The sequence below is a fragment of the Lonchura striata genome, chromosome 12, assembly GCF_046129695.1.
Source record: "Lonchura striata isolate bLonStr1 chromosome 12, bLonStr1.mat, whole genome shotgun sequence".
Lineage (NCBI taxonomy): Eukaryota > Metazoa > Chordata > Aves > Passeriformes > Estrildidae > Lonchura > Lonchura striata.
In genome coordinates, this window is record NC_134614.1 from 18,792,632 (window position 1) to 18,813,415 (window position 20,784).

The following is a 20,784-nucleotide window of genomic DNA, read 5'->3' on the forward strand; positions in this document are numbered from 1 at the left end:
ACACTGACAGATGTGCTGGTGTGCCATCACCCACCTCTCAGACCCGTGCAGATGACAGCAGGGCCACGAGGCCAACCCCAGCACCTCCTGCCTCCTCCAGGACTGGGAGAGAGCAAGCGAGACTGGGCCAAGCAGCCTGACTGCCATTAGGTGTTGATCAAATCCAACTATTTCATCAAGCTTCTGGTATGCCCAGCCAGCCTCAACAGTCTCTGCACTCTGCTGTGAAGTCTCTGGGATATTTATGAAAAGCTGGCAAATGGCTCCTTAGACCCCTTCCCCCTTAGTAAGTAAACTCAGTCTGAAATCCAGAGGTGCACTCTGAAATCCCAGTGTGGCTTTCTTGTCCAAGCACTCCCCGAGTACTCTCAGCATGGGCACCAGAGCCCACTCTGTGACTTGGATCCCTATGGAGAAGGGACCATCCTGTGGATGAGATCTTGAGCAGCTTGTTCTAGTGCGTGGCTTCCCTGCACGGGCCACAGGCACGGGTACTAAATGGGTTTTAAGGCCCTTCCAACCCAAGCCTTTCTGTGGTTTCAACAATTCCATGCCTCTGGAGATGGATAACACACCACTCTTTCCCTAAGCACGTCCCCTTCTCCCACAGCAGCCCCAGCCCATCTGCAGAGCCCCTTCCAGGGGGGCAGACAGACAGCGGGCACTTCGCACCTCCCCACCATAAACCTGCCCCGAGCAATTACCCAGCCCTGATCCAGCTGGGAACACATTGCTGCCTCTTTTATGGACCAGAGCTGCCAGGGCAGCTGGCCCCAGCTCTGCACGGAGAGAAGCCAAAGGCCTCCAACAGCAGAGGAAATGCAAACACAGGGGGCTCACACTACCTGCCCCCCTGCCTGTACCCATCTTAAAAATTAATCCCAATTGTAAAAGCTGGAGTGCAGCCTGTATTTCAGGCTGAATAATAAGACGAGGCCCTTATAAATGAGGAATCACTTACTATTCAGAGGGAGGGGAAATTATAAAGGTTATTTAAATTAAAAACAAACCACACCAACAAATAAACCTCAGTGTCTTTCTCCCCCAGCCCCATGCTGGCTGCCTGCTCTGCACATGTTATCTGCAAACTGCAGGGAAAACCGTGCCCTGCTCTGTCTCTGCTGTTTCACAATCTGCTCGCTCTGAACCTTACACCACGACAGGAATTAAACAAACATTTCCTCCTTCTTCGGGATTTCCCCCCTGCCCCATCTAGAGCTGGGCTCCAAAGTCCAGCTGAGCAGCAGGCACGGGATTGAGGGGGAATGGCCAGCTCTGGGAGGTCAGCACACTGCCCACCACCTCCCACAGCATCCAGGGGCTGGCTGCTGCTGCTGATGGAGCAGAGATGCCTTGCACTGGGAAAAGCAGGAGGAAAGTTGGGATGGGCAGGTGTCCATTGAAGCTTCCCCCAAAAAACAGCCCAGAAAACAGGAGAGGGTCTCTGTGAAACCCTGAGCATCCATCCCACTGCACCACTAAGGGAGAATGAATGCACCAAAGCCACCAAATCTCCCCATCACTCATTTCTGCATCATCAGTGAGGGGAGCTTGTTTGTAGCTCAGAAAAAAAGATGTCTGTGGATGTCTGTCCTCTTCCCCAATAAGTTTAAAAGTGGAATAAGACCAGAGGGCTGGGAAGGGTAAGGGAGCTCGTGCCAGGCTGCAGAACCAGGGGCAGGCAAGGGAGGGAGAGCAGCCAAGGACCAGCACAAAGCTTTCACCCTTGGATGGCCTGGGCCCATCACTGCAGAAAAGAGGAGCCCCCCACACTCCCAAAATACACCACAGCCAAGGTGGGAAAGCAGGGCAGTAATAAAATACAATCTAGAGATAACAGGAACACTCTGCAGAAGTCAATAAAAACCTCAGTCAACCCTGGAGACACAAACCCTCAGAAAATCAGACTTCTTGTGCACATTTTCATGCATATTACTGGGGTTACAGCAGAAAAATTCCATGAGAAGTGTTCTCTTAATTTGTCCATGCTACCAAACAGGTTTGTGTTACAAATCTGGAGTTTATCTTCCTTGGAAAACTCTGGTCATAGCAGGGAACCAGCAAAATGAGAGCATGATTTAAACCAAGAGGCTAAACACTGGGGAACAAAGTCAGGTTGGTTGAATTTTTCTGTGGTTGCTGCTATTTAATGGCAATGCCTCATTAAAATGTGGGATAAAGGAAGCTTTTGTTAATGACCTCCTCTTCCCCTCCCTCACGTACCTTCCCCTCAGGGTTTTGAGATCACATACAAAACACATCCCCAAGCTCCTCAAGGGATTTCTTTTTTTTCCCAGCAAAGCTAAGGCTGACAAGACTTGACATTCTTGAAATGTTTAAATGGGGGAAGAGAGAGAAACAACATTTTTTCAAACCCACTTTATGCATCAGAGACAAGCAAAAATTGGCCCAGGGCCAAAAGAAACCCCAAAAAAATTTCAAAAATATTTGCAAGATCATCTTAAATACTCCCAACGCTCCTGACAGGAAAGTCCCCAGCTGCACAGGGGACCCAAGTCCCCACACTGAATACTGAAAATTCCTGCAGGGAGCTGTGGAGCAGGGAGACAGAATGGACAAGCCACCACACAGAGCTGCCAGTCTGTCCCCAAGCCCTCCATGGGGACAATGCCACCACCAGCATCACCCACAGCAGCACTCAGGCTCTGTGGGGAAGCCTCTATGGGAGGCTTCAAGCTGGTGGGGAGCCCTAAAAAAACCCCAAAACTCACATCCCTGGGACTTGGTAATGAGCTTGGGATTTAAAAACCAGGCTAATGAAGAGGCAAGAGCCAAGATAACAAATTTCTGCCAAATACCAGGACAAGCACATTGCTATCAGTAGCCATTATAGTAATTAATTCACACACCAACCTATTTTGTAGCTTTTTCCAGGCCGGGATTTCACTTTCCTGATGCTGCAGGACAGAACTGGGCAAAGGAAAGGGTGCAGATGGAGCACTACAGCTTGCAATAAAACCACTGAGGGTGATACAAACCAGATGTGGATGGTAACCCCATGTGTTGGAGAGGTGTTACAGCTCCATACGTCAGACACAGCACGTCAAACACTCCAGAGCAAGCACCCACAGCGCCAAAACACACTCAGGAGTGGGGAGCATTCCAAGGGGTACAGAATGGGTTAACAGGAACTCCACTGGCCAATTATCCTTCCTCTGGCCAATTATCCTTCCTCGGTTTACTAGCACAGAAATTAGGGCATCAAAGAGGACCACAGTGCTCCACTTGTGCAGTAAACTGCTTTCACCAACATCACTTCACACTTTCTAGAGTGCAAAGTTCGTGCTGATATTGTTGGCTTTCTTGCTGCCTGCTTTTTGGCACAGTCCCTCCTCCTTGGCTGTTCATTAATATGTAATCAGTACATTAAAGGCTTCATTCCACAGGCCCAGCCAGGCTGCAGCAGCCTTTTCCAGCAAGTGCTGTCTTGTGCAGGACAGACGTGCAAATGCATTTAGGTGCTCCCAAACAGTCAAAATTAAAACCCTAAGCCCTATATTCCCACCAATTGCTGTTTTACAGAACACAGAATTATCACCATCAGTGCCAAGAGTGTACGGAGAAAACCTGGAAATGACACAATTTACACTCATTATGCTTTATTCCTCTATGAACTGGTTACACTGCTGATGTTTTGCACCATTTACAGACTGACTGATCGTAGCTTCATGGCAAAGGCTGCCTGAACTCACTGGCAGTAAGAAAGTTTCCACTATTTGCATTTTGAATGATGAATCACTGAGATGCTGTGAACAGTCTTCCAAAAAATACCACCTGTTTTTTCAGCTCCACTGATCTTCCAGATTTTAGCAGGAAGCAGGACAGCCCTACTTCATTTACCATCACTGTGGCTGCATGGAAAACCATGTCACCATAGATCAAAATAACTCCTGCTCTCTTGGAAGCATTTTCTGAAGGGCTCTGCTCCCCACATGCCTCACTCCTACCAGCCCCATCACCGAGCAACACTCATTTCAACCAGGAAACCAACTCAGCTCCAAGTTCCCCTGTAGTTCTCTACAAAAACAACCCATCAGCTGCTGGCTAACAAGCTCCTCAATTAAACACCTTGTATTTCCTTCACAGCCTCCTCTTCTCCTGCCCCTGGGCTTGACTGTTTCAGCCTCTGGTCCAGCCCATCTCCTCCTGCCCACCCAGCATCACCTCCTGCCCTGCTGTCCAAACAGGCACAGAAAACTTACCCCAGCCTCCCATAATACGTTATTAAATCCTGTCTTATTTTTCTTCCCTAGGAGACTAAACATAGGCTCTTAGCTCAATATAAAACTAAGTACATGCTCAAAACAGATCAAACACAGTTTAATTGCAAGGAGTACCAGAAAAAGCACTCTGGCCATTTTAAGCCACACTAATAAGTTTTTTGTCCCAGTTTTTCAAGAGTTGCTTATTATGGAGATGAGCCCAACTGGAAAATCAAAATCAAGAATCCCTGAACTCTGCAGGAAGGATTATCTGAGTTTGGGGCCATATCTGCACTGAATGCAGCACAGCCAAATAACATTTTTCCATTACTTTTTATCAGTATTGCTTCATGTTCTCCCCATGAGCCCCAGCTCCCATCAGAATTCCTCCAGACAGCCCCCAGTCCTATAAATTAGGAATCTGGACTTACATTAGTGGGATTACAGGAGAACAGACAAATGTGCACATGCTGGATGGAAAGGGGACGACACAGCACTTTCAAACTGGAGAGTATTTTTCATTTATAAATAGTTTACATTTTTTGGATCCAGGGGCGGACAACCCGCTCAGTCTGTACTGAAACCGAAGAAATATCATGTGTGAGCAGTAACCACAGTGTAGCAAAGATAATAAACAACAGACAGGCAGCCATATGCAACGAGACTGGTGTTTTTGGTAGGGGAGGTAAATTAAAAGGAGAAGAAACACCAACTCCAGCAGCATAATCACAGTTAGAGGACCTATTAAATTCCAGAGGGACCCTATTGTCCAAATCTGGCTGCAGGAGTAACCTCCAGCAGGGACTCAGCTGCCTGCACCCCACTGTACTAATTAATGCTTTTAGGTCTCAGACCATCATCATGGCACAAGGGAAGGCCAAACCCGGGTACTTGCAGCAAGGAGGGACAAAATGATGCCCAAAATGATGGTCACACCTAACACAACATGGAGCAGCACACGAGTCCTGGGGCAATACTCTGGGGGTTAATGAGCACAAGCACAGTTCAGATTCTGCTCCAAGACAGACCTGGTGCACTCCTCTAAATTTATACAGGAAATAACAAGAAGAAACAGGAACCTAAAACACCCTGTGCACCTTGCAATCGGGTACCATGTTTGCAAATGTAATCTTACGTGGTATGAAAACAACAGCTTGTACTCAGCACTGGGCAAGCAAGGGCTGCTACGGGCAAAGGTTTGCTGGGCTCTTGTGGAATTCCGGCTTCCAAAACTTCACCATGAGAACTGACTGAGCTGGGCTGCAAACCTCCTACACCAGCCTCTGCTGTCTCAGCAAATAAAGCTGAAATGAGTGCAGACATCTGTATTATCCATGCTTTTACAAATGTTTTCGGTATTACGTTAAACAATATCCTTATATCCCACAGAAGAGACGAGTCTTAAAAGGAAGCGGGACGACTCTGCTTGCCAAGCTGAGAAACCTGGACTTGGAGCATCTCTATTGAAATCAGCCTGCCAAGACCAATTTGATGTGTTTTATTACTGCAAGGAGTTCCACAAATATGCTGGCAACTTTTGAGTGTCAGTGCGGGTTCCTAGGTAGGAAAAAACCTCCTTAAAAAGATGCATTTTCCAGATTTTGCAAACATTTACCAGATGTAAATCCATGGGGGCAATTCATCTGCCATGACAAGTGTGTGGACATCAAATCTAGCAGAAGAGGCTGAGCACCCACCTCTGCTGTGAGTGAAAGTCAACAGCCAGATACGCCTGGCTGAGCAAAGGTTTGTTTTCAATTATATTTCAAATTCTTCTAACAATAACTGTGTGGCGTCTGGCACCAACACATCTGAGCCTTTGAAGTGGTTCTTGACTTCAACTGGAAAAAGGAGGAGGGCAAAAAAGGAAATCAATCAGCAATTTCAGTCTGAGTCAAACCTCTTCTCTGAAGAGATGATGTTAATACCAAAATCCCCCAGCACCATGAATGCGTCCACAAAAACAACAAACAACAAGAAAACTAAAACAAAACCCATACTTGGGCCAAAATAGCAATGGGTCTGCTTTGGGGTTTCACCTTTAAAACGAGGTTAAGTGATACACAACACAGTGGTCCCACACACAGGAGTCTTCCTGCCTCCCAATCCCCTTCCTGGTCACTCATGGTCATGCCTCTAAGAAAGAGCTGATGGCAAGAGATATCCAGTGCATAAAACAAATGTTTGGAGCATCCATAACAGACCATGACAGCACCATGGACTGCAGAGCACAAACTATGGGGTGCTGATAGCCACACAACAAAATCACCTCAAGAAGAACATTCAGAGAAGAACATTCCCAGGAGCCTTAAGTAGGTTTGCAGTGCCTGCAGGTACAAGAGTTACCACACATACACTTACTTCCCTTTCTTTTAAGTCCACTTTTAAGCATTCAAAAACTCCTTTTCAGATTTAAATGACACTAAGGTCACTAGGGAAGTCAAGAACAGGGAAAACCTCAGTTTTAAACTCTGTATCTTTTTTATCTTGTTTATTCAAATAAGCACAGCTGTGGTTTAAGAACAACAAGGTGGCAGAGAGCAGCAGCTCTCGAGACTGGGAATGGTGGCTTTGGTCAGAATGATGCTAATTTAAAGAGGGATAAAAAAGCCTTATTCATTTTTCCTAAGCCATGTCCAAGTCCTACCAACTCTTCCTTAAGTCAGGCAGTTTCTGGAAATATTTTCTGGCTCAAAACATTTGCAGAATTTCAAGAATTTGCTCCACAAATCTTGAGGCTGCTTTGTTCAGGAATGCTAACATGAGGGCAAAGGGAAACCAAAACTTTCCTTGAATTCTGCAGAAAACTTTAAACCCTGCCTAAGATGAAAAAATGCAAGAGTCAAAACTCTGAAGGAAGTGTGGGTTTTCTGTTGCATTTCAAATATCACCCTGAACCCATTCTTCCAAGAGGGGAACATGGCTGTGCCAGGACAGCAAGGCTGATGGCCTCCATGTGCTCCCCTCAAAGCAGGGCTGGAGTCAGGAGTGATAAAAAAAAGCTCTGGGCACTCTCTTCTCCCAGACAGGATCCAACCACATCCCAATGTCCCCCCATCCACAGGCACCAAAGGACAAGCCACACCTGGACTTTTGTTTTCATGGCTTCTGGGACAGTACTTGACTTGTCCTCTGGAAATACCCATTGCATTCCACAAAACTGAGAAAACTAAGTCTCTAGCTTAAACGTAAAGCCTAATGTTTATAAGGTTACATTAGGTGAGATGGATTTGCTCTGCCTTAATAACAGGGCTATTTTCAGGCTGAGGAGTCTTGCCAAAGCAAGGACCAGCTCCTGCCTGCATCAGCTTGGCATTTATTCTTGCCCTGCTTCCCCCAACAAGTCCCCATAGGCACCATAAGGTGAGGGCTGGAGGGATGATTTCAACTGAGGGAGACCAGTGCTGTGGCACTGGGCTAAATGCAGAGCAAGGGTGGAAAACAACCACGGTGGCAGGCTGGGCACGGGTCAAAAAGCCACATACTGCCCCAAAACACCATCAAGTATTACACACAGAGATGGTTCCTTGGCTTGAAAGCCCTCAGTGGAAGTGGCCATTCCATTTCAGTGTGAATGGTGAAGGAGCCAGGAACTGAAGGCTTGGCTTGAAGAAGACTGTTGTCCAAACAGTCTTGAAGAAGGCTTGAAGAACTGAGTGAGAGGTGCTGGAGGGCCTGGCTGGTCCCTGCTGGCTTCACCCCTGCCTCTGCCCCCATAGACCAGACCTAAAGAGGCATCCTGAACCCCCTCCCAACACCATAGGAATGCCAAAAGAAGGACCAGCTCTCCTCTTCCACATTTGGCACAGTCAGGTGGCTCCAAAGCCTCCCAAACAAGTCAAGAGGAATTCTGCATTTCAAACCTAAAAAGCAGGAAAACCATCAGAAGGCTTTTCAGTTATGACAGACCATAATCTCCCTAAAATATTTCAATGCACGCTTTCAATTCACTCCCAATCAGAGTCATATGAGGGTGTTGCTGCTATTGTCTATCACACAGCCGTGTTCAGGAAACTGATTTCCCAGAGGATTGGCAATCTCCCTGCCAGCAGCTGCCATCATCCCAGGGAGCCTGCAGGGATGGGATGGTAGGTAGGTGGTGATCCAAAGGGAGATCTGGGAAATGATGCACCCCTTCAATGGCAAGAGAGTCTGTTTATAACCAGCAGTCAGAATTACTCAGGAAACCATAGAGGAAGCAATTGCAACTTGTTGGACAGGGAAACTTCCTCATTTTGTTCAAAATGCACAGACACGTAAGTCTGTGCTGAGCTCCTCTTCTTTTAACCATGCATCTCAGAAAAAAAAAAAAAAGGCAACATTAATTAACACAGCCCCAAGTGTTCAGCTGACACCTCATCCTCCCCCAGAAGGGTGGATTTGTGTTTTGTTAACTTGAAAAAAAAAACGATCTGTGACAAACCTAAATGGCTTAATGGTGCACAGCCCGTTCCCCACACGCTGGCATTATGCTTGCACAAAGAGTGCTTCAAGCCCTCCCTTTCAGCTATTCCCAGCTGGAGAGAGAAGCAAACAAAGTAAACAGCAGGACACGGAGCCTGGGCAGCCTGAGCACACCATGCTTATCACACACAGAGGGATGCAGCACAGTCCCAGTGTCCCTGCCAGCTGAAAGGACAGCTCAGGCTCTTGTGAAGCAGACCACAAAGTGGTAACACTTGAGACAAGTGCTAGGAACCACGAGAGGAAAACTGCAGCCAAGAGCCCGTGCTGTGATGTGGCATCTCCCAAGGATGCTGCCATGTGGCATCTCCCAAGGATGCTGCCATGTGGCATCTCCCAAGGATGCTGCCCAGCTCTGCCTTCTGCCCCCAGGGGCTGCAAATCCCAGACCCCTTGAGTGGCCAGGGAGGGCAGGAGCCCCAGGCAGCACCCTGAGGGATGCAGGCACCCAGGGCCACTCCTTCTCACCCACAGCTGACAGCCCCATGCCCAGCAGGCTGTGAAGGCACTTTCTTCCTGGAAATTCTGCTTCAAGAGGAGCAGCAAGTCACCAAAATCAATCCCCAGCTGTGGCCGTGGCAGTCACAAGAGCCTGCTGCTTTGGCTGAGATGCTCTTCCAACTGCACTGGTGACATCGCTTCAGACACAGCAAAAACCATGCTGGTCCACCCCAAAGAGGCCAGGATTTGGGTGCTTTTTCCATGGCAGCAATCCTCTGTTCACAGGAACAATGCAAGGAGTAACCCAGCACCAAATCCTCTGCTCCTGGCTCTGGATATAACACCAGCCAGACTCTGAACATCTTCACCAACCTGGTAACGGAGGTAGGCACAGCTCTCAGAGCTGGGACTCTGCCATCTCCTGCAGGGATGGTTAAGCAGCACTGCTCTCTTCCACAGAGATTCCTTGATTTCTCATACAGGGTCACCTCACACTGCTGCCCTTCCCTCAGTGGGGATACAGCCACTCTCCTCAGCCTGCTGCCTATGGGAGAGGCAGGCATTCCGAATTTGAGTTCACCCCTTAAAAGTTGGCCAACAGCATCAAAAGCTCTGGGGGAAGAGAACAGACACATGGACCATTGTACAGCCTCCTTTCTCAGGAAACCTGGGTAAACAGCAGTACCTGACTCAGATTATTGCACCAAGGAGGAGCAAATCCAGCTGTTTGAAGTAGACAGAGTAAGCCAAACACATCCTGTTAGATCTGTACAAGTTTCTGTCCCAGGAGATTAACTCAAAGACCAGTGTCTCTGCTGGTAAGGTCAGCAAGGATGAAACCAGAGCTCCTGGAAGAGCTTCAGCTCACCCAGGAGTCAGAAGCCAAGTAACTTCACTGGGGAGCTGGACTCTGCCTCACAGAGATCAACAGCAGGAAAAACTGAAAACTGCAGGAGCTGAAGGGATCCCACTGCATCCTTCTGGGATGGAGGGACAGGCTGCCAGCTCCTTGTCCAGCAGGCAAAACAAATCATAACTCTGGATAAAAGTGCTCAGAAGCTCTGCAGACCTCCTCTCAAACCAGAGAACTCACAGAGCAAAGGTGGAGTCTGCCTAGGTACCCATTCTAATATTATTTTCTAACCTACTGTAACAGAAAAAGTTGATTATCCACTCTCTTATGAACAGTCATTCAAATCCCTTAATTTAATCAACCTTAACAGCTTTTGGGTGGTCACCACCTCAATAACAAAGGTTGGAAAGTGGGAGAGGAGATACACAAGAGGTTTACAACCATGTGAAACAAAGATGGCACAATACTCACAAATCCTTCCAATTCACAGAAGTCTAAAAAAACCACACTATCCTTTATTGATTTATATGCAAAATGCATGCAATACTCCAAAAGAATCCAAAGGTGTTCAAAAGCCAGGAATTCTGACTTGGATTACTTTTTTTAAGGAGGAAAAAGAATGAACAGAGATGTTTATAGACCAACAGACAGGAACAGCACAAAAATACACTTAGGAAAGAAAAAGCACAAACTATTATGACACCTTTCAAAATAAAACATCACATGGTTGTTTAAATCTCCTAAAACAGGAGAAGTCTCCCCATATTGCCAAAACAAATGAAATACAAATGTGGATGTGACTCTGCTGCAGTTCAGGAGGGGACAAAGGTTTACAGTGAGTTACATGGACAAACAGAGCATGGGATGCTCTCCTGGCTCCCAGCAAGGCCAGACCACAGGCAGCAAAACTTCCAGCACCAGCCAGCTGCCTGTGCTACAGCACCTGGCATTTCTGCCCATGCCTCTGCCACCACCAGGCAGATGGGTGAGCAGTGAAGTAACTGGGGCATGAGAGAAGCAGAACATCCAGGATCAATATACACCTCCTCAGCCTTTGCAAATTACAGAGAGGTCATTGCCAACACCAGCCATGGACACATCCCTGCCATATCCCTCCATTATCTCATTCCCCTGAGGCTGCAAATTCCCCTGAGAAAGGAAGAAATCCCATGGCTCCATGCAGCTTCCAGCTCCAACTCAAAGCAACCACCTTGTGATGGGAAACAACCAAATTTGGGCTGCCTGCCCACAGACTGGGCTGCTGCAGAAGAGCTCATCCTGTCCAGTCTGCTGGAGGACATTTTTTAAACCTGTGCTAAAGGACTGTTTCTGGTACTTTTCCACAACTCTGAAACCTGGGTGGATGGCAGAGCCACAGCAAAAAGGCAGCAAAGGGTGCCTGGGGCTGCTGCTCCCCAGGCAGCAGCAGAGCTCCAGGCTCCCACTGCACACAGCACAGCAAGCAGAGGCACCGGTGTTTGGACAACTGGAACACATTTAGGGGGCAATTTTTCACAGGGCCTCCAGCCAGGCCATTTCCTACAATCGCTGTTTTATTACCCAGGACACAATCCATAGACCAGCAGCTTCCCCCTCCTCCTCCAAATCTCCCACCACCCTACTCCTATACAGACACACACCCACATCACCACACCTCAGGGGAGCACCTACACACACAGGACACCTCCAGCCCTGCATCCATACACACAGCTACAAATCAACATCCATCAAACCCGTCACCTCCAACTGAATGCCATCCAGCAATTCAGCCCCAGTCCCCATCTGCACTGGGGAGCAGCCCAGCAGTGCCACACAGGCTGCACGTCCTCCCTGCTGGACAGCCATCACTTCTTAGGAGTATTTTTTAGATGACAGGTAACATAGAAAACTTGTGTTTATATTGGCGTGCAGCAGGCTAAAACACATTATAAAGTGAAGTTATAAAGCAGCCTGAACACCAGCTAGGCAAAGTATATTTGGAATTTACAGGTCAGTATTTTGGAGAGAGGCTTCTGAGTAGCTAGAGTTGATGGTAAACTCTCCAGAGCAGAGGAGCATTCACAGCATTGAAAGACAACAGGGTTCTATCCTGGAAAGTGCCCATCCCAAAATCACAGGCTTTGGGTAACCAGAGAAATATGTAAGTGGTGAGGACGAATCTCTGTCCCTGTGTGTGTGGGCAAGTGGGAAGCTGCACTACCCAGACTTGGCATTCTCAATTTCTCATTTCCTCCTTGCACCTGAAGGTTTGTCTGCCTTCCTATAGGGAGAAAAAAAAAAACCTAAAAATTGGAGGTCTAGGAAAAGCATTTCAGTTCAGGATTCCACACCCAAATTGCCACAGAACTCAGTAGGGTATGTTCTCTAATCTGAAAGGACTCCTCTAAAAACAGGCACCTTCCAAGGGGAAACTTCTGCAATATGCAACCAAGTAAAGTTGAGTAGGATTGACAAGAATTATATTTAATTCTTGAATTAAATATTGAATTAAATATAAAGAATTATATTAGCACCTCTGCTAATTTCAAAAAATAATGAGACTGCCCCAACAGGTCCAAACAAAGACGCCAAAGGAAAATTCACACAAGGAACTGCCCCATTATGAACAGCAACATAAACCCTACCCAAACTCTGCCTTCCACCCTGGAAAGAAAAAAAAAAAAAAAAAAAAAACCACACTAATTCTCTTGCACATAAAGCTTTTACTTCCAGAACAAGGCTTTAGGCAGATAATGCATTTTCAAATGTGTATAACACTTTAAGAATCTGTAGCTCCATATCAAATTGTTCAATAGTTAAGTCTCCTATACTTTTCCTCCTGAAATCCACACAGAGCCACTGTGGGAAGCTACAAAACTGCCATGGCAGGTGCAAATAACCAACCATTCTGTCTGCACATCCAGCATGGTTAATAAAAGCTACACAGATGGCTGCAGTTTGAAGCCTGTCCTTCAATTCTTAATCAAACTGAAAATGGAACCACGTGGAAGTGAACCATGCTCCTGGAATTGGACGTGACACGTCATCATGTCTTGAGAGGTGTCCCCAAAATAGCAGGGCCTGCTTCTAGACATCTCCAAAATTATATGGTTGTGGCCTGAGAGACAACGTGCTGAAAACATAATGAGGGAGTGTAACATATTACATATGTTGTGGTCCTGCTCTGAAGCCAGAGGCTGGGGCTGTAGGACTTGGGCTGCAGCACAGGACTTGGTTAACTATTAATGGATGACTCAGTTACAACAATAATAGGTATTTCATGTGGTGCATTAGCACAACGGCACCCAGGTCCTTGACTTAGGCCTCTATCCATGCTAGGAAACAACAACAAAAAAAAATTTTAGTACATCATTTAATAGCTGGATGTACCAGGAAACAGGTATTTTTTCCAGGGTGTGCAGGAAGAAACCCTTTGTTTCTACTCCTTTCTTCACATGCCACTAAAAACCAGCAAGGGAGAGCTGTCAGGGGGTGCCCAGGTTTGCATGAAACCAGACCAAGGTGCTTTATTTATTTATTGAGTTACTGTTATTCACCAAAGCTAAATTCTGTGTTAAATCACTCCCCTCACCCTGCATGAGGTGCTAATTCCTGCCCAGCCCAGGTCCCGCAGAGTTGATCAACCTGAAGCCCGGATTTTCTACAGATGGCTCTCCCAAGCAACATTAGTCTAAATTATCTCTGCTGCATTCATCCACATGACCCCATCCAGCTCCACACTGCAAGACAAGGGAGTCACACTGGGTAATTAGGTTAGCAGCACAAAATGATTGTGTTAAAAGCTGATGAGCTGAGCTAACTCAATCCAAGGTGTCTGGCAGGGCAGCACACGAGATCAATTAAAAGCCCTGCAGCCCTAATTGAGAGTTTCTGGGTGCAGCTAACATACCAGTCAGGGCCAATACACAAATCAGGGGCAATACACAAATCCTGAGCAGAGCTGGCTACTGAGGAATGAGAGCCATCATCCCAATTTGCAGCCACTCAAACTTCAAGACAAAACCCGGGTCCCTCTTGGATGGATCAAAGCGCTCGGAAGCCAAAGGCAGGAGCTGCTGGGGCATGCCCAGGGTGGCACTCAGCAGTCCCCAGCTGCCCTGCACACCGGTGGGAGATGCTCCTACATTCATGAGCCCAGGTGCAAACACAGAAGGGCATTTCAGGGACACTTCTTGGGGGATTTGCCTCAACATGAAACCACCTTGAGCCCTTCCAGCAGGCTCTTCTGAAGCTGCAGTCTGGGACCATCCTTCCAGTGCTCTCGGACTTCCCTGCACCGAGGCTCACACAACAAATAAAGCCCCACTTCCAAGCACTTCTGCATCTGCCTAAATCCCATCAGAGACAGGATTCCAGCAGCAGCTTAAGCAGGGAAGTGAAATCTCACCCATGCTCAAGGAAGCGTTTAAGTACCTGAAGTGCTTTGTTGAAGTGTCTGGGGTCCCAAACATATTAGTTTACCACCTTTAGCTTCTTGATGCCAACAAGTGAATGGATAAGACAATCAACCTCACATCTGCTCCTTAAATTCCAAGTAGGAAATTCTGCAAAGCTCAGCCACCCCCAAACCTTACATCCAGAAGACTGTAGAGCACTTTGCACAAGCAAAGAAAAGAAATATTAAGCTGTACCTAACACATAAGAGTTTATTTTTCTGGAGAACACTTGATGGTGTGTTCGTTTTTTTTATTATTTTTTTTTTCCTACTGCCTACTGAGACGCAGCTTCCCTTGTCCTGGGAATTTTCCCTCTGCAGCTCCTCCTCCCCCAGCTCCCAGACCATCCATTCTCCCCTTTTCAAACTGCACCCATTGTAAATGGCATTGAATATTAACACAGCCCATTGAGCACTTGCTTCTTTTGTATGGGACCCCTGCGTTTCAAATTGCAGTCACTGCAGAGAGGAAAAGTCTCAAAGTGATTAAATGCCGTGAAGTTTCTCAAAAGGAGAGAGGAATATGCAGAGGAGGTCCTAGAGCTTTTCACTAGAAGCCAGGGGCTTCTGCGTGAGCCAGAAGGGCTTCTTAAGTGGGGGTATTTTTTATTTTGTTACCAGTCTCGTATTTACTGTTAACCCTAGTCCGATGAGCCAGTTTCTGCTCAGTGTGGGATGGAGAGGAGAAGCTCAGGCAGCAGATGCAGAGGGCTTGCTGTTAACTGCTGCCCTCCTGTAGGAACTGATAAATAAATACTGCGGCGTGCTGAGGGTGGTCAGCGAATCCACCGACACATGTTCGCACAGGAAGGGTGGATTTACTTGCAAGCACGTGTATTTATTTGTGCTAAAGCAGGAGGCCCGCAGAGGCACAGCTTTGCGAGGAGGGGCTCTGCTGTTGCCCACCGGGGCCAAGCTGCAGCGCAGGAGCTGCGATCCCGCGGGGTGCAGAGCCATCCTGGGGCTGGGATGTCCCAGCAGGACCACTGGCAAGGACCAGGGAGCACCGGAGCTGGCTGTCACTGCAAGCCACGCAGGAGTTCTTCCACAAGCACCGCCAGCTCCCAGCAGTGTCCCACCTGAGCAGGAAAACCTCCCTGGAGCACCACCCAAGCTGGCTTCGCAGGATGTCTTTGGGTTTCCACTGTTGCCCCAGGAGGAGGGAGAGGGACCAGCCACCTGCACCAAGCCACATCCCTGTCCCAAGCCATCCTTCCCGGTGCTGCAGCCCCCCCGGGCAGCCGGCACACGCTGAGAGCTCCACAGCTGTGCAGGAGCCCAGGGTGACCATGACTTAATCTTTGTTCCATTATTTCAGCAGGCCTGGAAGCAGGACGTGCAGGAGAGGTACTGCCAGCAGCACTCCCCTCTCACTGTCAGCAGGAGAGGCCCCCACACCACCTCCAGCATCTGCAGGAGCAGACTTACTCCAGAGCCCCAGAGCAAGTAATGCCCTTTCCCAAAAAAATCCCATGCAACCAGCATCAGCCCCTTACCAAGCAAGCAAAGAAACTACTCTAACATGTGAAAGCAAAGCTACGGGACCTGACACATGAAAACCCCAGTTTAGCAAGAAATTTATAGGTAATTTTGAGCACAAATATTAAGTTCCATTTAATAAAATCTTTGTGTGTATGCACTTGAGCCCAGAAAGAGACTGCTCCTGACTCTTAGCTCAAATGCACTTCCAGACCCTGAAACCACTGACAGGCACCCACAGGACTTTAAAAAGCATTCAGACACTTTGCCCTGATCTCTCCAGAGAGCAGCAGCATCGTGCTAAGAGCCAACACACAGGCAGCTGGTGCCTCGGGGCAACTTATCCATATAGCCAAGCCCTGGAGCCTTCCTGGGAAACAGAGAGCAGCTCTTAGCCCAGCTCTCCTGGGTACCTGGGGATGCTGCCTGCTCCCAGACATGCCAGGCACATGCACATTGACCCAGAGGCAGAAGGGTCCCATGCACAGATGGTCAACATCCCCTAAAATATCCCCTACTCACTTGGATCAAAAACGCACAATACTTCTGCTTAAAATAAAAACTTTATTTCCTACAGAGTATGCTAGCAATGAATTAACTATCCAACCATAGCCTCATTGTCCCTAAATCTTCTCAGCAAAAGCTGTACCTAAAATACTGTTAATCACTAAATAGAAAAAGGAAAAAAACCCTCAGTCATACACGATGCCTAAAGGAAATAGCTCTTCTGTCACTCCTCAAAAATCAAGATGCATGGAGAGACAGAAGCAGAGGACACAGTGGATGTACCACATCACCAGTACTACTGAAACCCTGGCTTTTTTGGGGCAGGAAGCATTCTGTACTTAAGCTTAGCCCTAAACTTTATGCCACATGGAACACTCTACTGTAAAAACAAACTTCAGACTTAAACACCACAAGATGCAAAGCACCTCCAAAGGAAGGCACTGCAAAGGAGCTCTGTGCACCCTTCCCAGGATCAGGAACTGCATCTGGGTGCTGCTGCGAGGACAGGATGGGTCACGGCAGTGTTGCAACGTGCCCTGTGCAGCAAGTCAAGAACACTTATATAACTGGTACACAGTGCTGAGCTGCCTGTTGCTTTTAAGAAAAAAAAAAAAAATCCAAAAAAACCCACAATAAAAACAACCCTGAAAAACATCCATGCCACACTGCATTAAATGTGAGTGACTGCAGCCCCTCTGCGTATCAGCTATTCCTTCTGAAAGCTTGGGAGAAAAATTGCAACTCCGAGCTCTGCTGCCAGCAGAGAAATAACAATAGTTTCAAAAAGCCCCGGCGCTTTTCCTCGGTACTGATAGTCCTGTTGACAAAATACGCGGCGTGATTAAGTCTGTTCCAGAACCCTCCCCGGCTGCCGAGCCGCATTTCCAACCCGACAAACAAAAGCTTTATCTCCAACACACTGAAAACCGACTCCAAGCACTGCCTCAGCATTGTGGCACTCGTTAGGAAAAAAGATAAACTGCTAAAGAGGGATTGTTCAATAGAGCCTTAATGAAGTTAAAGCACTGCCACCAGAGTCACTGGAAACTGGATTTTATCTCGTCTCCTATTAGCGATGGAACATGCCCAAGCTTATCACCCCGGGGACCAAACTCCTCCGGCGGGACACAGCCTGCCCAGCAGGGACGGAGATGAGGGATGCACAGCTCCAACATCCCTGGCTCTGCCCAATCTATGGCTGGAGAACCCGAACCCCCCGGGCTGCACTCCCGCATCAGCCATGGACCACTCCAGACCTTCACGTTTGCCTTCTTTTTCTTTAAAAGAGTACGTTAAAAAAAAAAAAAAAATCAAAAATCCAAAAAGAAACTGAGATACTTGCATAGAGGTAACTTTTCGTTAGCACATGGTGCTTTTATAGAGAGCATTAAACCAGTAAATTACTGAGTTATCAACCCTCTGCACAAAAAATGAACATTTACGATCCCACTAAGCCTGAAAAACATGCTTCATCCTTGTGCTTCTAAACTGAAATAGGTAATTTTAAGTGCTTTTTAGTAATTAGAAACAGTATTACTCTAAAAACAAAAGTACTTGCAACGACTTATTTTTACACTAGCTACGGAGAGGAAAAAAGCCTTAATGTTGTATTTTCAGATACAAAAGCCATCATTTAACCAACTCCTGGTTAACTTTGTAATATACAAAGTTACAAACCGCATTCTAAAACATCAACAGCCCACTGGTTCATAGCAAAAGATTTATACATGCTTTTACTTCACCAATAAAATTTGAACTGAACAAAAGTCACTCCAAAACCTGCTCCATTTGAAAAAGACACTCCTGGGTATTAGCACTCCGGAGGAAAAAAGCACAACAATAAATTTGTTCTGTCTGAGTTATTAACGCACTTCCTTGCCCAAACAAAGATACACTGTCCTATTTTAAGAGTTGCATGGGAATGCTGGAATTATTAAAAGCTTGCTCTGAAAGGTGAGGGAAAGATCCTTCAGAGCAACAGGTGAATGGGATGAGTCAGGGCTTTAATGCAGAGGCCACGCGTTCCTCTCAGTATGAGACATGATAATTTAATGTAAAACCAGGCATTTCTGCAGCTAAAAGTGAATACCACCAGGAGAACCAGGCAAACCTCTAATAATTCTTTTCAATAAGGAGCTGGATGATCTCCAGCAATACTTCAGTGACCATCCTCTCTCCTGGCAGGGCTGAGGATTATCTATTACAGCCAGGGGTTTTAGATTCGATAATTTATTAATCTGTTCAAACAGCAGAAAGGCCCCGCAACAGAAGCGCTGTTCCCTCTCCTTTTCTGGACACCGATTTCCCGAAGTTAACTAACAGTTCAGGGCGCTTATTTTCACAAGTTTGTGAGCGCACACACATATTCTAGTCCTCTTGGACTGCTCAACGACTCGACCTGTCAATGCCAAGCACACATTCCCCCCCGAATCTCCTCAGCATCAAGTTCTGATCTTTTATTTCAGCTTCCACGAGCCCAGAGCGGCGGTCACACAACGGGAAACTCGCTGCGCTTCCCGGGAAATGCCAGTGACACCGTCCTGCGCTCGGACACGAACCTGAGCGCTTCGAAACACCCTCCCAGGGATAAAAAACATCGCACGGTGCTGCAGCAACCACCAGGTGCGGGGCTGTAAGCTCAGCTGCCCCCCAGGACATCCGATACCCGCAGCTCGGAAACCTCGCTGCACACGCAGTACGGAGGGAGCGCAGCCAGCCGCGCCGCCTTGCCCGGAAAACACCTGGATTTCACCGAAACTCCCCAGAAGCTTCGACTCTCTTCCGATCCCCCGGATTTCACAGCCTAGAAAGTTGTCAGCATTAAAAGCCAGAGAAGAGCGGGCGCGGCCGCGGCGCTGGGGTCCGGATTCGGGCAGCCGGGCGCGGATGGACGGACGGACAGACGGATGGATGGACCATGCCCTAATAAGGATTCGGAAGCCCAAGCTGGCCGTTATCTCCAGCAGATCCCATCAATAAGAGACACCAAAGCCGCTCCCGGCTCCCTTTCCTCCGGAGGTCAGCCCCGAACGGGACAGAGATACGGGGAGCCCCAGCTTTTCACCGGAGATCAGCACCGCTCCCGCCGCCTCCATGCCCCCCATCCCCGGGTGCGTGCCGGAGGCAACACCGCATCCCGGGACCGGCTCCGCACCGCGCAGCGCCGCCCCACTTAAATAAACCAGCCGTGCTTTCGCGGGGATTTCTGTCTGAAGTTGACAACAAGCCAAAGAGCGGTGCTTCGGCCGCCCGAACCCCTCGCCCCGTCCCCGCGGAGGCCCCCGGTACTCACAGGTGGCGCGGCCAGCGGGGCAGGTCCCGGGGCAGGGCGGGCATTGCCAGCCCGCCGCAGCTCAGCGCGTCCCCGCCGCAGGCGCAGCCCGCGGGGCAGCCGCCGGCGGCCGAGCGCAGCAGCCCCAGCAGCAGCAGCGCCGCCGCCGCCCGTGACGGCAGCGCCATTTTGTATCCGGCACCGGGGAACGGCCGCGGCGGGAGGAGGCGGCGGGAGCGCTCACGCCGCGGGCGCTCAGCGCCGCTCCGCCGCCCGCAGCATCGCCCGGGCCGCCGGCCCCGCGGGGCGCTACGGCACCGGCATCCACCGGGCACTGCCGGGCGGGTCGAGTCCGCGTCCCCGCCGCGGGAAGCGCCTCCTGCTGCTCCCCCCGCTCCGCGCCGCACGGCTCGGCGGGCGCCGGCCGGTCCCGCTGCGCTCCCGCGGGCTCGGAGCCGCCGCCGCCGCTGCCGCCCGGCCCGAGCGCCGCTCGCCGCGGACCCACGTTGGCGACACCGCAACATGTAGCCGCGCCGCCCCCCGCGCGCCCGCCCATTGGCTGCCGGGCGGCCCCCGCCGCGCCGCCATTGGCCAGCAGCTCCCCCCTCCGCGGCGCCTCGCCGTTCCATTGGTGGACGCGGCCCGTCAATCACGGGCGCGGGGCCCGCCTCCCTTTCCCACTCCAGGTGTGAACGCGGGCGGCCGCGCCCCCCCGCGCTGCTCCTCTTAAAGGGGCCGCGCCCGCCGCTCGGCCCGCGCTCCCAAACCCTCCGTCCCGCAACCCCGGCAATCTGCGGGAACGCCAGGGCCCCGCGCTCCCAAACCATCGGTCCCGCAATCCCGGCAATCTGCGGGAGCAGCAGAGCCTGCGGACATCCCGGGCTGTCCCTCCCGCACTCCACGAAGCGGCCGTGGGGCTGCGCTCCGCACGGCCACGCGTGTCCCGCCACGACGCGGTGGCAGGAGCGGATGAGTTCCCGAGGCGTGTCCCAGAGCACACCCGGGCACAGACTGCACGGCCCCAATGTGCTTTTTGCGTGGGGAAGCCCCGCACAGGGCAGGTGTAGAGGGCACCTCGGGCACGGCTCATTTTGGGCAGGACCGCACCGAG

At 49.4% G+C, this 20,784-nt stretch overlaps 1 protein-coding gene across 1 annotated transcript in view; it reads right to left on the reverse strand.

Moving 5' to 3' along the window:
• Positions 1–20,229, reverse strand: part of LRIG1 (leucine rich repeats and immunoglobulin like domains 1) — a 91,870-nt gene extending 71,641 nt beyond the window's left edge. The window contains 4 exon segments of the mRNA XM_021551253.3: positions 19,695–19,926; positions 19,929–20,002; positions 20,004–20,097; positions 20,100–20,229. Of these exon segments, the coding sequence (XP_021406928.3) occupies positions 19,695–19,926; positions 19,929–20,002; positions 20,004–20,097; positions 20,100–20,229 (530 nt within the window).
• Between the last annotated feature and the right edge of the window lie 555 nt (positions 20,230–20,784).